Source organism: Mus musculus, chromosome 8 (genome assembly GCF_000001635.26).
Source record: "Mus musculus strain C57BL/6J chromosome 8, GRCm38.p6 C57BL/6J".
Taxonomy (NCBI): domain Eukaryota; kingdom Metazoa; phylum Chordata; class Mammalia; order Rodentia; family Muridae; genus Mus; species Mus musculus.
The window spans coordinates 13,302,261-13,317,511 of NC_000074.6; the positions used below are offsets into that span (position 1 = coordinate 13,302,261).

Sequence of the window (15,251 nt, forward strand, 5' to 3'; positions counted from 1 at the left end):
CCCTCTCAGGACTTGGAATCCTCAGAAGGGATGCAATACTTAGGTCTGTATAAGTAGAGTGCCTATCACCATGGTCCCTCTGCTAGGCCGAGAGCCTAACCTAACCGAAATGCTGACCCTGGAGTTTTCAAACTGTCACGCGTCCTACTGTGTGTGTGTCACTGTGCTACGTGTATACTGAGCACCTAATAATGCCCATGTGCCCGGGAAGCCACTCGGCCTGGGCTTGCCTCGGGTCTGCTGCTGCTTCCTGATCATGTGACTTCTCACAGCCTGCTTCTGTATCTTCACAGCTCCATAAAAAGTGGGAAGATATGCTCTATACTTACGGGACTTGTTCTAACGATTTTTTAAAATGTCTATACACAGTCGGGCAGTGGTGGTACGTACCTTTAATCCCAGCAGAGGCAGATGATCTCTGACTTCGAGGCCAGCCTGGTCTACAGAGCAAGCTGTAGGACAGCTAGGGCTTCACAGAGAAACCCTGTCTCAAAAAACAAAACAAAACAAAAAAGTGTGTCTACACACCGGAGGGCAGGGGTAGAGAGAGTGACAGAGAAGTCCTGTGTCTAAACGGCCTATAGACACTTTTCCCTGTTGTGGGTTCTGTATCCGTGGATTCAGCCAACTGCAGAATGAACACCTAACAGGCTTACTTTTGTCATTAATTCTCTAATTAATACTACATAAGCATTTGCAAATCATTTAAATCAGAGATGATTTAAAGTCTACAGGAGGGCATACATAAGTACTACACATAAAAAAAAAATTTTAACCCCAGCACTTGGGAGGCAGAGGCAGGCGGATTTCTGAGTTCGAGGCCAGCCTGGTCTACAGAGTGAGTTCCAGGACAGCCAGAATTATACAGAGAAACCCTGTCTCGAAAAACCATAAAAAAAAAAATACTACACGTTTTTAATAAATAGGAAGGTTTGAGCAAGGCTGCAGAGAGGGCTAGTTAAGAGCGCTGGCTGCTCTTCCAGAGGACCCAGGCCTAGTTCGTAGCACCCATGTGGCCTCTAACGATATTTTATAACTCCGTTGTCAAGGGTTATGGCTTCAGGGGCACCAGGCATGAATGTACTGACAAACATACAGACAGAAAATACATACACACAAAAATAAGTAAAATTTAAAAATTAAAGATTTGAGCATTGGATGATTTCAGTATCTGATATTTGGTGCAGGTCTATAGACAACCTCCAGGGACACTGAAATGATTTTACATAGTGTATGTATCTATTTGAGAGTGTTTCAGCCTAGGAGTGAGTTTGTCAGGTGAGCATGCATAGGCTTCAAGTTCCTTCCTGAAAAGCCAGTTCTCTGCTCTGGAGTGGCAGTTCAGAGAGGAGCTGTTGCTTCGGAATGCGTGTGAATGAATACGCGTGTTCTTTCTCCACTCTGTGGCCTTGGTCAGGGCCGGGCTGTTGCCCTAGAGTGTGTATCAATGCCTGTGCTCTGTCCCAGGTGTGGAGGATATCCTTACAAGGACCCTGCTATATGACGCTGCTGATGATTGCCTTTGGCTTATGGTGGGGACACCTCCTGCGGATCAGACCCACTCAGAGTGTCTTCATTTCCACCTGTCTGTCCTTGTCGAGCACACCCCTGGTATCCAGGTTCCTAGTGGGAAGTGCCCGAGGTGATAAAGAAGGTAGGTGAGCAGTGTTTTCTCAGTCTGTGTGTGGGGAATATCCATGTGCTCCTCATCTACAGACTCACAAACTGCAAGTCCTCTGTAGGACTGACTGCCCAGCGCTTAACTCAGGCTCATGTCGACACATCAAGGAGCTCCCATCTTGGAGTTCACTGCCTCCATGTATCCACCATTCTGCTGGGTTAAAAGAAATATCCAGGGGCTGGAGAGATGGCTCAGCATTAAGAGCACTGACTGCTCTTCCAGAGGTCCTGAGTTCAATTCCCAGCACCCACATGGTGGCTCACAACCATCTGTAATGGGATCTGATGCCCTCTTCTGGTGTGTCTGAAGATGGTGACAGTATACTCACATACATAATAAATGAATAAATCTAAGAAAGGAAAGAAAGAAAGAAAGAAAGAAAGAAAGAAAGAAAGGAAGGAAGAAAGAAAGACCGATATATTCATTTATATATATATAGCATTGTTAGAGAGCTGGAAGAAGTCAGAGCAAGGCTAGGCAGTGGTTCTGCATGCCTTTAATCCCAACACTTGGGAGGCAGAGGCAGGTGGATTTCTAAGTTTGAGGCCAGCCTGGTCTACAGAGTGAGTTCCAGGACAGCCAGGGCTACACAGAGAAACCCTGTCTCGAACGCTACCCCACCCAAAAAAAAAAAAGTCAGACCAAGATCAGAAGCCCATGCTGCACAGTGAACGGAGGTTGTAGAGGTGATAACTTCGTTGAGGGGTCTGTGTTTTTGCTGGTTTGTTTATAGTTATGGCAGTACTAGGAGCTAACACAGGGAATTTTCCTGTAAAACCAGATTGCTTTAGCAATGAAGAAACTCCCAGCTCTAACTTGGCTTGGTTTGTCCTGTGTGTGAGCTGTTGTCTCTCTGAGGCCCTGCTTTGTATGGTGAGGCCAGAGCCGGATGGAACAGTCACAAGCGGCTTCATCTCCCAGCTGTGTCTTTGGCCGCATTATAAATTTCACATATGTGTGTTCACTGGGCATGGTTTGCCTCTTTGTGAAGGTAAAACAAAGCCCAAAATGTCACAGCAGCTTCATATTGACGCTTGAACTCATCAGCAATAGAAGAGAAAATGTAAAAATAAAACCAAGAAGACGTTGGCTGACTCCTCCAGCGACACTAAAATGGGTGTGGGGGCACAGGAGCCGTGTGCGACCGTGTGTGGAGCTGGCCCCAGGCCTCCTGAACTCGAAGCTGGGCTGGAGCTCTTGAGTCCCTCTGGGACTGTCCCAATGCATTCATAGTATGACCTGGGAGTAAGGGGCTTCTTGCTGGCAAAAGAAGCTCAGAAAACTTCCATTTCTACCAGACCTGTGGGCTCATGGGATACAGATGTGCCAGTTCCTTGGGTGACTCACCTGCTGTCACTGTATTAGTGGCCACATCTGTGGTAATCCAGCAGACAGGTCCAATATTCCTATGGATGAAACCTGGGACACAAGACAGGGGGACAGAAGCTGAAAAACATCAGGCCAGGAGTGAAGAGTGTAGCAGCTTCACACAGCTTCGTGTGGCCTGAACAGGAGAGATCTGCTTCTAGAAAAGACAGCTATCAGCCTCATGTCTGTGCGTGCGTCCTTCACGGGACTGTTCACTAGACCACAGTGGTGACTGAAAGCACAAATGCAGGTGTCACATCCATGTAATTGGATCAGGTACAAAAAGCTGAGAGCAGGGGAGAAGCAGGAGAGAGCATTTACGCACATGCAGATGAGGTGGAAGCTGCACGGAGGTCTGTGTGTGGGAGAAGCTATGGGGAATCGCTGGTGATTTTCCAGAACCAGAGGAAGATGTTAGCTAAGATTTAAAGTACATCTCTAACCCTGTGTGGGAAAAATGGAAAGTTTTCCCTACCCATGTCAGAACACAGAAGTGTTTCCAATCCAAGAAAATCTCAGAGCTCAATGGAAGAGACCAGTGGCTTACAGAAGTAGAGTGTACCTTCTCTGTACCATTAGGTCATTCCCAAGGGTAGGGAAACTGTAGCTGTGAGAGAGAAGGTCACATAGACAGAAATTCCACTGAGGGTGGGGCTAGAGGAGTGTCTTCTAACATCCTCTCACCCCGAGCTGCGGGAGAGCAACGGCAAATGGTTGCTCACCAGAGCAAGCATGACAGGGAAGCAGTGAGGAGTGTGGGTTTTACAAGCTGCTATGGTTCTCAGCACCCAGGCAGCAGCTCACAACCTCTGCAGTTCCAGGTGATCCAGTGCCCTCTTCTGGCTTCCTAGGGCACTGCATGCTCATGGTACATACAAACATACATACATACATACGTATGTATATATACATACAGGCAAACCACTCATACACATAAAATAAACATAAATTTAACAAAATATTGAGCACAGGGCAGTAGTGGTTCACACCTTTAATCCCAGCACCCAGGAAGCAGAGTCAGGCAGATCTACAGTTCTGAGATCAAGGCCAGCCTGATCTACAGAGCAAGCTCCAGGACAACCAGGACTACACAGAGAAACCTTGTCTTAAAAAAAAAAAAGTGAGAAACCTTTAGATAACAGGACTGTCTGTGACTGTGACGAGGTGGCCTTGCCACTTGCACTTGTGGACAGAGCAGCACCCTAAGTGGGTGGAAATGAGGAGTCACTGATAAGAGCCGCCTCCCAGTTCCATTGAAAGAGTGAAGTCAGAGCCCTTCCCTGACCGTAGGTAGTGTAATTTCTACACAGATCAGCAGCAGCGTGTGAGGCAGGACCTGAGAGCTACAGAAGAAAAGACGGGGCTTCCACCTTGACAGCTGTGGGCCTCCCTGTGCCCACAGGGACGTAGAGTTTATCTCGGTTACCTTTTCTGTTGCTATGGTGAAATAACTTTTCTGTTGCTATGGTGAAATAACTTTTCTGTTGCTATGGTGAAATAACTTTTCTGTTGCTATGGTGAAATAACTTTGGTAAAAGCCACTTAAGGAAGGAGGGCTTACATTGGCTCACAGTTTTGGGGAGTCAAGAAGAAAGTTCATGTGTGGTGTTGGCTCTGCAGAGCAGGGAGGCCTTGTGGCAACGGCAGCAGCTTGAAAGCCGGCAGCAGACATATATCAGGCGGTGCTCTCTGCTTTTCTCAATCCATGAGGATTTGCAATTGCTCGGAAGGACGAGCAGAAACCGCTAAGGTGGAAGTCTCTAGTTCCTGCTTTCCTGCGGTGGTTAAGAGGAGCCCCTGCCTGTGCCAGGGAGCGGGGAGGGTGTTGGGGATTGCGAGAGTGGTATGCAGAATGTGGAACCTGCCACCAGAGAGAGCTGAGCCTGGCTTGTTAGGGAGCTGGGGCTAAGGATGAACAGATCATATCCAGTATCCAAGCATGTCATCTTGTTTGCCAGAGCATCTTTTGATAGTAGCATTTTGTTACAATTATATTAATAGCAAGCCACAGGAATATAGTATTTTGATGATTTTCTTCATAAAAACGTTTTTCAGGAGGCTAGAGAGATGGCTCAGCGGTTAAGAGCACTGGCTGCTTTTCCAGAGGCCCTGAGTTCAATTCCCAGCAACCACATGGTGGCTCACAACCATCTGTAATGGGATCCAATGCCCTCTTCTGGTGTGTCTGAAGAGAACAATGGTGCACTCATACATAAAATAAATAAATCTTTATAAAAAAGGTTTTCAGGAAATGGGTGTGCACTTGTAGTTCCAGCTGAGAGACTTCAGGCTCAACAACGTAATAAAACCTGCGCACCCCCATCTCAAATAACAGTAATTAAAATGTTTTCTTTGAGAGCAGACATTGATTTTAAAGGTTATAAGCCCTCTAAATCATGTTTTGAGATGGCCTTGCTTAGGATGGCCCCAAACTCTTGCCTAAAGGGATTTTTCTGCCTCAGCCTTACAGTTGTTAGGGTGCAGGTATACCCCACCAACTGCCTCAAAGAGATCCTTAAAAATCTATGTATGTTTAAATTACAAAGATTATTGTGAATTATTTTGAAAATATGTCACTCCCTGTGATTTTTAAAAATTTATTTATTTATTTATTTATTTATTTTATGTCTATGAGCACACTGTAGCTGTCTTCAGACACCAGAAGAGGGCATCAGATCCCATTACAGATGGTTGTGAGCCACCATGTGGTTGCTGGGAATTGAACTCAGGACCTCTGGAAGAGCAGTCAGTGCTCTTAACCACTGAGTCATCTCTCCAGCACCCTGTGGGTTTTTTTGTTTGTTTGTTTGTTTTACTACTGTGCATGTGTACAAGCATGCACCATGACATGTGTGTGGAGCACAGACAGCTTTGTGGATTCAAGTCCCCTTCACCTTGTCCTGGGTCCTGGAAGTTAGATTCAGGCATATATGCTGCAAATGCCTTTCCCCACTGAGCAGTTATAGCTGTGGCGGCAAGACCTGGGTGGGCCTGGGTTTGCCTGTGGGACTTTGTTCTGAGTCGCTGTCTCACCAGCAGGTGACATCGACTACAGCACAGTGCTGCTTGGCATGCTGGTGATGCAAGACGTGCAGCTGGGGCTGTTCATTGCCGTCATGCCAACTCTCATACAGGCCGGAGCGGGCGCCTCTTCCAGGTGAGTGCCTGCACGCTGCGACCAACCACTTGTTAGCTCCAAGTCATTTGTTTATGGAGGTGCTACACAACACCTTCGCCCTGACACCTTCCCCAGCATGGTGCCTCCGCGCATAGGCTGTGGGACTCCAACAAACTGATTCTGGATTTGCTATGTGCCAGCTCCTGGCCTGGGATATTCCAGTCACTGCTCCTCACTGTGACTGTGGCATGTGACAGTGGCAGCCCTGATCTGAGGCAACTCAGAGGCTTAAATGAGTCAACAGGTGTACGTACCGAGAATGCACTGAGAGCGGTGACACACGTGTGTCTTTGCACACGTGTGTTGTGACGTGTGATGACGAGTAGAGGTGTTGTGGTGGATGTCATTGCCATCGGCACTGCTATATCCTCTCCTTTCCGTTCTTCCCCACAAACAGCCCCAAACCTAGTCTGCTCTTGCTTGGTCCACATGGGAGAAGAAGTCAACTGGGAAAAAATATCTTGTCTGAAAGCCTTTGGTTGTGTTATAAGTCCAGCAGGCCTCCAGGACTGCCGGCCAGGATATAAGCACATTGGAACGTATAGCGAGCCTACAGAATGAAGAGTAGACTGTGAGAGACTGGAAGCTTGGTCTGAACAGATGGACTCTAGGTTACTCACAGAAAAGACTGGGCTTCTCTCCAGTAGACGTTTAGCCCTCTGACATTATCACATAGTATCCATAGAGATCCAAAGCTGCCAGTTGAGACTCGGTGTATGTGCACGTGTGCACCTGTGAGTGTATATGGTTTGTGCGTCTATGTATGGGTGTGTGTATGTCTCTGTATGTGGTGTGCATATTTATATGGTGTATTGTGTGGTGTGTGTGTATAGTTATGTCTGTGGTGTACATGAATGTATATGTGTATAATATATGCATGTGCATGAGTGTGTATGTGCGCACGCATGTGGTATGTGTATGGTGTACATGATTGAATGTATGGTGTGTGTGCATGTATGTGCAGTGTACTTGCATATGGGGAGGTGTGCACACAGAGGAAGACACCAGATGTCCTACTTTATTACTCTGTCTTACTCCCTTGAGACAATGCCTTTCCCTTACTCTGGAGCTAAGATGGCACTAGCAAGCCTCAGGTGACCTCCCACTTCTGACCCCCACCACACAGGGCTTATGAGCATACTGTGGCCACATCCAGCTCTTTTTGGTTGTTGTTGAGACAGGGTTTTACTATGTAGCTTTGGCTAATATGGAATTCACTGTATAGACCAGGCTGGGCTGGAACTTCCAGAGATTTGCCTGCCTCAGCTTTCTGAGTGCTGGGATTAGCACGCTACCACACCTGGCCTTTTTTCCTGTTTTTCCTGGCACTAGTTATCTGAGTTCAGGTCTTCATGCTTGTGAGCAAATACTCTCACCCACTGAGCACCTCCCCAGCCCCAGTAGAAACCCTTTATATCCTTGAAAACTGATTTACTTCAAAGCATAGATCCGGAAGAAACCTGCATTTGAGTTACATGACTTGATTTTCTAAATTAATGTGATATATAGGTTTCCTTTCAGCATTTAAAAATAAAAGACATGTATGATTTGGGTCATTCAGTTTGCAACATGTTAAAGAAAAATGTTTTGAGATTATTTATGGACTCTGAAGGAATGCATTAGGGGTGAGATGACGCTTGTCTCTTTTCTTTCCTAGCGTTGTCATGGAAGTATTGCGCATACTGTTTCTGATTGGACAAATTCTCTTTTCGCTAGCTGCTGTCTTTCTTTTGTGTCTTGTCATGAAGACGTATCTCATAGGACCGTATTATCGAAAGCTGCACCTGGAGAGCAAGGGGAACAAAGAGATCCTCGTCCTGGGAGTGTCAGCCTTCACCTTCCTGATGCTGACGGTAACCCTCCAGTGTCTGCTGTTTGTTCACAGGGCCCCTGTGCAGCCTCCTCGAAGCCGATGGTTGCTTCTCTAGTTGAGAGGTGCTTGAGGCATCACGCGAGAGTGCTCACTTATTCAGTTACCCTACCATGGCCGAACCTACTTGGTCATCCAAGTACTTGTGAAAATATGATTTGTGAGTGTCGCTGTTTGAAACAGAAACGAGTGTTCATGAATAGGTACACCCCTGTCTTAAGCTGCACGCAGCTTGCTTTCAAAATATTGGATCAAGTTTGAAACCACTTTACATGCCTTTTGGTGAGGACAAGCTAGTTAATTGCATGGCTTCTCATGCCATAAAGAAATGTCTTTAAAACAAGTATGTATTTGAAAGAGAGCAAGGGGAAGGTATAGGAGAAGGTTTACACGGGGGAAGGGAAGGGAAATGATATATTATCTAAAAAATAGAAGGAAAAACAAAACAAACCAGATTTGTGTTAGGAAGTGGGCATCCCATGAGAGAGTGGGGGAAAGGCCTGGAGACATAGTAAATAGTTCAGTAGTGGCAGTGGTATCCCGCACACATTGACTGTACTGTCCGGCAGCTGTGCGTGTTCTCTCAGAAACTTAGGCATGTTCATGGCATTCTGGATTATAATAGCCAAATCTAGTCCAGTTGTCCTCCAAGGGGAGTGGTGAGTAACTGTGGTGCACGGGGCTAGAGAGACAATTCGGTTGTTGAAGTGTTTGCCTTGAGTTGGGATCCCTGGCTAAGGTGGTGAGAAGCACCTGTGACCGTGAGCTAAGGTGCTGTGGGGCAGACACAGGAGCGTCTCCAGTGCTGTCTGCCTGAGTAGGTTAGCTTCAATTCCAGTGACAACCGTATCAGCAAAGATAAACAAAATAAATAAATAAAACAGAGTGGGAATGTGATTGTGTAAAGTGCCTGACCTCTGGTCTCGGTTTGCATGCATAAACATAGAAACACTAAATAAATAAATAAGTAGGAACCATTATATACCATACCTGGCAATCTGCCCTTCAGTGAAACCGCTCATCCACATGAAGCCAAGGCGCATCTCCAGGCAGCCATGCAGAGTGCAAGGGTTGATCCACACGGCTGAGAGAATCCGTTTGTATAGTACTTATAAGATAGCAGTGTCAGAACCTAAGGAAGGGAGTGCTAACTAAGGGTTAGGAAAGGCTGGCAGGTAGCCTGGCCGAGCCAGAGTTAGCCAGGATGCTGCCTGGGGAACCTGACTGCTCCTCTTCAAACTGTACCTGGCTCAACAGTAGGTCTCAGGGTTTGGGTTTGGTGGTGGTGGTTGTTGGTGGTGGTGGCTTGTTGGTAGTTGTTGCTGTTATAATTGTTATTGGTGGTGGTGGTGGTGGTAGTGGTTGTTGGTTGGTTGGTTGGTTGGTTGGTTTAGTTTGGTTTTTCCAGACAGAGTTTCTCTGTGTAGTCCTGACTGTCCTGGAACTCACTCTGTAGACCAGGCTGGCCTCCAGCTCAGAGGTCTTCCTGCCTCTGCCTCCCGAGTGCTGGAATACAAAGGCGTGTGCCACTGTGACCAACATCTGGGTTTCAGGGTTTTTTTTTTTTTAAGGTAAATTAAATTATTTCTTTACGTCTGGTATTATTTTTATAACCTTGGGGAAGCACAAAACTTGCTTCTGTTCATGATGACGGTCTGTCTTAGTCAGGGCTTCTATTCCTGGACAAAACATCATGGCCAAGAAGCAAGTTGGGGAGGAAAGGGTTTATTCAGCTTACACTTCCATACTGCTGTTCATCACCAAGGAAGTCAGGACTGGAACTCAATCAGGTCAGGAAGCAGGAGCTGATGCAGAGGCCATGGAGGGATGTTACTTACTGGCTTGCTTCCCCTGGCTTGCTCAGCCTGCTCTCTTATAAAACCCAAGACTACTAGCCCAGAGATGGTCCCACAAGTGGGTGGCCACAAGTGGACCTCCCCCCTTGATCACTAATTGAGACAATACCCCACAGCTGAATCTCATGGAGGCATTTCCTCAACTGAAGCTCCTTTCTCTGTGATAACTCCAGCTGTGTCAAGTTGACACACAAAACCAGCCAGTACACAGTAACTGTCAAAAAACGTTATTTATGTCCCGTGCCTTATCCATTCCAGAGTCTTTCCTTTTTTAAAGCAAAGCTGCCTTAGTGTGTAGACTGGTGCTGCCTTCCCCAGGGATGTGCCAGCCAGCTAACTCCTCACTGGCACTTGGTTCTTCCCTTTGATCACTCACCTGTGCTTGCTGGACAGCTGCTGTCAGGTGCAGCTATGACAGGAGGCGCCAGGCCTTTGCACATTAGATGTTAATTGTTCATGTGGCTGCTCCAGTTAGGGTGGTGTGAGAGAGCTGTTGTTTGTTGTCTCTGTGGTTTGCCCCCAGATTTCATTTCTAAAGAGGTGGAATCTCTGGGCTGGAACACATATCTGGTTACCTTCACTGCTAGTCGGGTTTGCCCAAAGCCTGGCCTGTGACCTCAAGGTTGACGGGAGCCCAGTTCTCACCCCATTCTTGGTGTTGTCTTTAATCTCAGCCTTTCTGTTTTGTGTGTTTGCATACACAAATGCAGTAGATTCAGACTGCCACTTCCTTTGGGCTGCTGGGATGTGTCCTGACACAACCCGTTTCTTTATGGGATTGTTAATGTTCTTACTCATTTGTATGACTTAAAAATATTTTTGGCAAGTTGTCTGTGTCATTTAAAAAACAGCTGTGATTTATTTATCCTAACCTTCAGGATTCAATCATCTTACTTACTGTGTGATACTAACAAGAAAGGGGCTGCAGCCGCACGTCTCTTCTGTCTCCATCCTATCCCCTAAGCGCTGGTCTCCTTCCCCGCTGTCTGCTTCCTGCTAGCTGCCTCTTGGCTTTTTTATCTAAGTGGGGTCAGACAACATGTGGCTGATAGTGTCTGGCTTCTTCCAGCCTGATGCCTCCGGGTTCACATGTAGAGTGTGCCAGCACTTCTGGCCATAGAGTTGTATAGTGAGAACTGGGCTCCTGGGTTCCTTGTCAGTGTGGTTGCCTGGGGTGGTTCTCTGTGAGGCTTGAGGTCAGTGACAGGAGTAGCTTTCATGCTGGAGTGTGTACGGCTCTTTCCTGATCCAGATAAGGAGAACACATTACAAATAGTCAAGTAAAGGTTGGGAAATATCCTCAATTAAAAATATCACAGTTGTCTACGTGAGTGACTTTGAAATATTAGTTTTTCTCTCTTAAGGATGGCTAACTCAACCAACGTTAGTCTCTTGTGTGTGCTCTTTCTGGGGGCCCTCCTGGGACTCCCGAGGAACCTGTATCTCTGGGGTGGTACTTGGGTGGTAGCTGTTCTTGCTGTCCACTGAGGCTCTCCCTCCTGCTGGGTTGAGGCGCGTCTATCTGCGAGCACTCTGACAGTAAGTATGTGACTGGGCAGTACCAGGTATGAAGCTGACTCCCTCATCCTCAGGTCACAGAGCTGCTGGACGTCTCCATGGAGCTTGGATGCTTCCTGGCTGGAGCGCTGGTCTCTTCCCAAGGGCACATGGTCACCGAGGAGATCATGACTTACATCGAGCCTATCCGTGACTTCCTGGCCATCATCTTCTTCGCATCCATAGGTATTCCCCGAGGCACTGCGATTCTCTCGATAAGTGTGCAAGATTTGTCTGTTATGTCTGTATATAAATATGCTTCCTTAGAGTCTGAGGCAAAGACTTATCTTAAAAGAGGAAAAATGGGAGGAGAAAGGGGGACAGGAATTATCCGGTTGCTTGTCAGTTTTCATCAGTGCAGAGGTGAGAATCCCAGTTGTGGGGTTCCTGAGGATGCCATGCAACTGTGGGAATTGAGTGGGTTATAATCCTGGAGGTTGGGACAGCAGATGGGAGATGGAGCCCTAAAGCACCCTGGCTTCACTACTCTCTATTGTCGGATGCTCACGTGCCTTGCTGTGGTCTGCAGATTGAGTGCAGTCCCTGGAAGATGTAGAAACTGAAAGCCAGGCCTTATGATTCACATAGAAATACAGAAGGCTGTGCATAGCTCTGTCTATAGTGAAGGAGAGGTACAGAGGGGAGGCCAGCAGCCATGAGGGATGAAGTGAGACTACTTACCAGTTGCTCTAGTGTTCTCAGTAGATTTGGGCCACATGACATCAGCAGCGTGTGTGATGACCCACATAGAACATGACCCACATCTTACCTTTCTTCTGCACTCCAGCTTCACCCTATGATACCCACTGAGCATGCTGACAGCTCGCTAGTTCTGACTCCCTGGCCTGCTGTTCCCACTTGATGGTCCATCCTTATTAAGGCAAGCTCCCATCTGACCCATTTCCATATTCCCCCACCTCACCTGGCTACTGTGTGCTCACCCTCCATATCCTGCCATCTGGGGTCACTGAGTGTTTGTTTGTTTGTTTGTTTGTTTGAGATGGGCTCTCTTTATATAGTCCTGGCTGTCCTGGAACTCAATATGTAAACAGACTGGCCTCAAACTCAAAGAGATCCTGCCTGCCTCTGCCTCTTGAGTGCTAGGATTAAAGGTATATGCTACCACACCCAGCAAATATCTAAATTTTGGAGTGGCTTTTGCATATTATTTTTTTACGATTTACCTTGTTTTTCATTATGTGCATGTGTCTGTGTGGGTGTCTGCACATAGTGCTGGTGCCCTTGAGACCAGAGATGTCATATACTCCTGCAGCTGGAGTTGGTTGTGAGCCACCCAGTGTAGGTGCTGGTGACCAAACCAGGTCTTTTGCAAGAGTAGTACATGCTCTTAATTGCTGACTCATCTTTCCAGCCCTAGAATAGGCTGTTAAACCCAGATCTCTGCCAGTGTGTTATTGAACAGAAACACCTGCTTCATGATCCTCGAATCAGGTTACTAAGTCCACGTGTGTTTGCTTCAGTTCTTTGTGCTAAATTCATCAAGGGAATTCAAGTTCATTTCCAAAGGAGCTCACACACAGCTGGCCATTCCACCTCTGGTCCCTGGGTCTTTCTGTTCAGGGCTTTGGCCACATAAGGGGCATCCGCTCCATCAGACAACACTGTATCGGTGAGGTGAGTGAGGCAGACCAATGTTAGCAAGTCCAAGGACAGCTGCTACATAGAAACAGTAGCAATCCCAGGAGGTGTTAGACAGCAACAGTAAGCAAGTCCAAGGACAGCCTCTAGACAGAAACGGTAGTGATCCCAGGACACTGGCCAGCAAGTGTGCATCTCAAAAGGAATCACACTAGCAAGGCACGAGGAATGAGGAGCAGTTGATGGCCCATGGTGAGGAAGGGCTTGCTCTGTTGAGGGAAGACACTGAGGCTGCTGGGGAGAGTAAGAGCTGTTGTTGAGGGGGCTGGAGAGATGGCTCAGTGGTTAAGGGCACTCGACTGCTCTTTGACTAGAGGACCTGGGTTCAAATCCCAGCATCCACATGGCAACTCCTTAACTGTCTGTAACTCTAAGAGCTCACACCTTCACGCATGCAGGCAAAACACATAAAACAGAAACATTAAAAGAGCTGTTGTTGAGGCTGGAGGTTTCATGAGCCAGGGTTATGCGGGCAGCAAGCATGGTGTAGATGTAGCACCAGATTTTGCGGCCCATCTTCTGAGCAGCGATAAGGGTTGGTCCATGTCCCAACCTAGCCTGCCACCTGTTTTATAAATGAAGTTTTACTAGGACACAGCCACACTCACACACTTCTGCTCTATGAATGGCTACTCTGATGCTGATATTAGCTTGGGATGTTATTACTAAAGACCCCAGCCCAGGTCCCTCAAACAATAGATATTTCTCTCTTCGAAGTTTCTATAATGAAAACAATGTTCATAGATGCCCTCCTACTAGACAGAGTCCTGTCAGCTGGGGCTCACCCCTGTATCATCATCACACCTTGGTCACCTCCTGCAGACTGACTCCAGATGGTCCCCTCTCAAGAAAGTTTCAGCCTGAAACTTTGCAGGGCATAGATAAGTCCATGGCACCATGGCTGCTGCAGGGGCAGGGATGGCCTAGGTCCTGTGGTGTTGCCCATGTCTCTAGAGAGCAGGGGCTGCCGACTGGCATGTCCCACCATCCTCATCTGGTTCTATGAGTGACGCAGCCACTTGGTCCTGTCCCGAGTGTTCCACCTCTCCTGGGCAAAGGAGGATTCTGAGACTAAGATGTCTCCTTGGGGCAGGGCCTGAGAGCTGATCTTCACACATCTTACAGCATCTGCCTGAGAGCTGGTCTTCACACATCTTACAGCATCTGCCTGAGAGCTGATCTTCACACATCTTACAGCATCTGCCTGAGAGCTGATCTTCACACATCTTACAGCATCTGCCTTGGGAGCATCTCACAGACCTCACAGCTGTGGCCTGGCATTAGCATAAGGGCCATAAGGCTGGCCACATACTCCGCTCGGCATTTTTTTATTGACCTGCCTCTAATCCATACGTATAGAAGCAAGTACACTAAGACCAAGCAACCGTCCGTCCAGTGTCAGAGCCTGCAGAGGTTACCTCACATTGTACCGAGCGTGTGACATCTGCCACGAGTGGAAACCACCGTGGCTGTACAGCTGGCAGCTCATTTACCACCACAACCACACACACACACTCACACATACACACATCACTGACACTTGTGGCCAAGTTGTTGAGATGCAGATCTTCCTTATTGGGTTCTGGTTCTCAGGTGTCCCTTCACACTCATCTGGGCAAGAAAAAAGACTCTGTCCACCGAGCAGAGGGTCTCTGGGTTCGGGACCTGGATGGAGGTCTCAGCTACAGCGCAGGTGCAGGAACTCCGTTTGTGCATGGGCTAAACAGATGGCATCATCCCAGGAGTGCCATTGTAACTAGGGTAGGAAGGCTAGCATTCTCCAGGGGAGGACCTCAGGGAAGCCTGGGGACAGGACGGGTGAGAGCAATGCCCCGCACACAACATTCCATGGGAGAGACAGGAATCTAGGAAGCCAGATTAGGTGCCCAGTACTTAGGTCGTACCTGTCCCCTGTGGGCTCAACCTGGGGAATCTCCACCAGCTCTGGTGGTTGTTTTTTCAACATGAATAATCGCTGTACTGTGAGGAGCCGCCCTCACAGTCGCCGTTACAAGATGGCGCTGACATCCGTTGCTCGTAGTAAAATGTGCGCAGGCGTCAGGGTATCTTTCCATTACCTGA

General features: G+C 47.6%; 1 protein-coding gene across 7 annotated transcripts in view; it reads left to right on the forward strand.

Moving 5' to 3' along the window:
* The window catches only part of Tmco3 (transmembrane and coiled-coil domains 3), a 34,912-nt gene that overhangs the window by 14,248 nt on the left and 5,413 nt on the right, over nt 1-15,251 (forward strand). For 2 of the 7 annotated variants that reach the window (NM_172282.2, XM_006508763.2), the window contains 4 exons: nt 1,468-1,654; nt 6,086-6,206; nt 7,885-8,080; nt 11,546-11,696. In NM_172282.2, coding sequence (NP_758486.1) covers nt 1,468-1,654; nt 6,086-6,206; nt 7,885-8,080; nt 11,546-11,696 — 655 coding nt within the window. Of the gene's footprint in view, nt 1-1,467; nt 1,655-6,085; nt 6,207-7,884; nt 8,081-11,545; nt 11,697-12,297; nt 12,391-15,251 lie in introns of all 7 variants that reach the window. The other 5 variants (XR_001778426.2, XR_001778427.2, XR_003947253.1 and 2 more) reach the window with 5 other exon arrangements.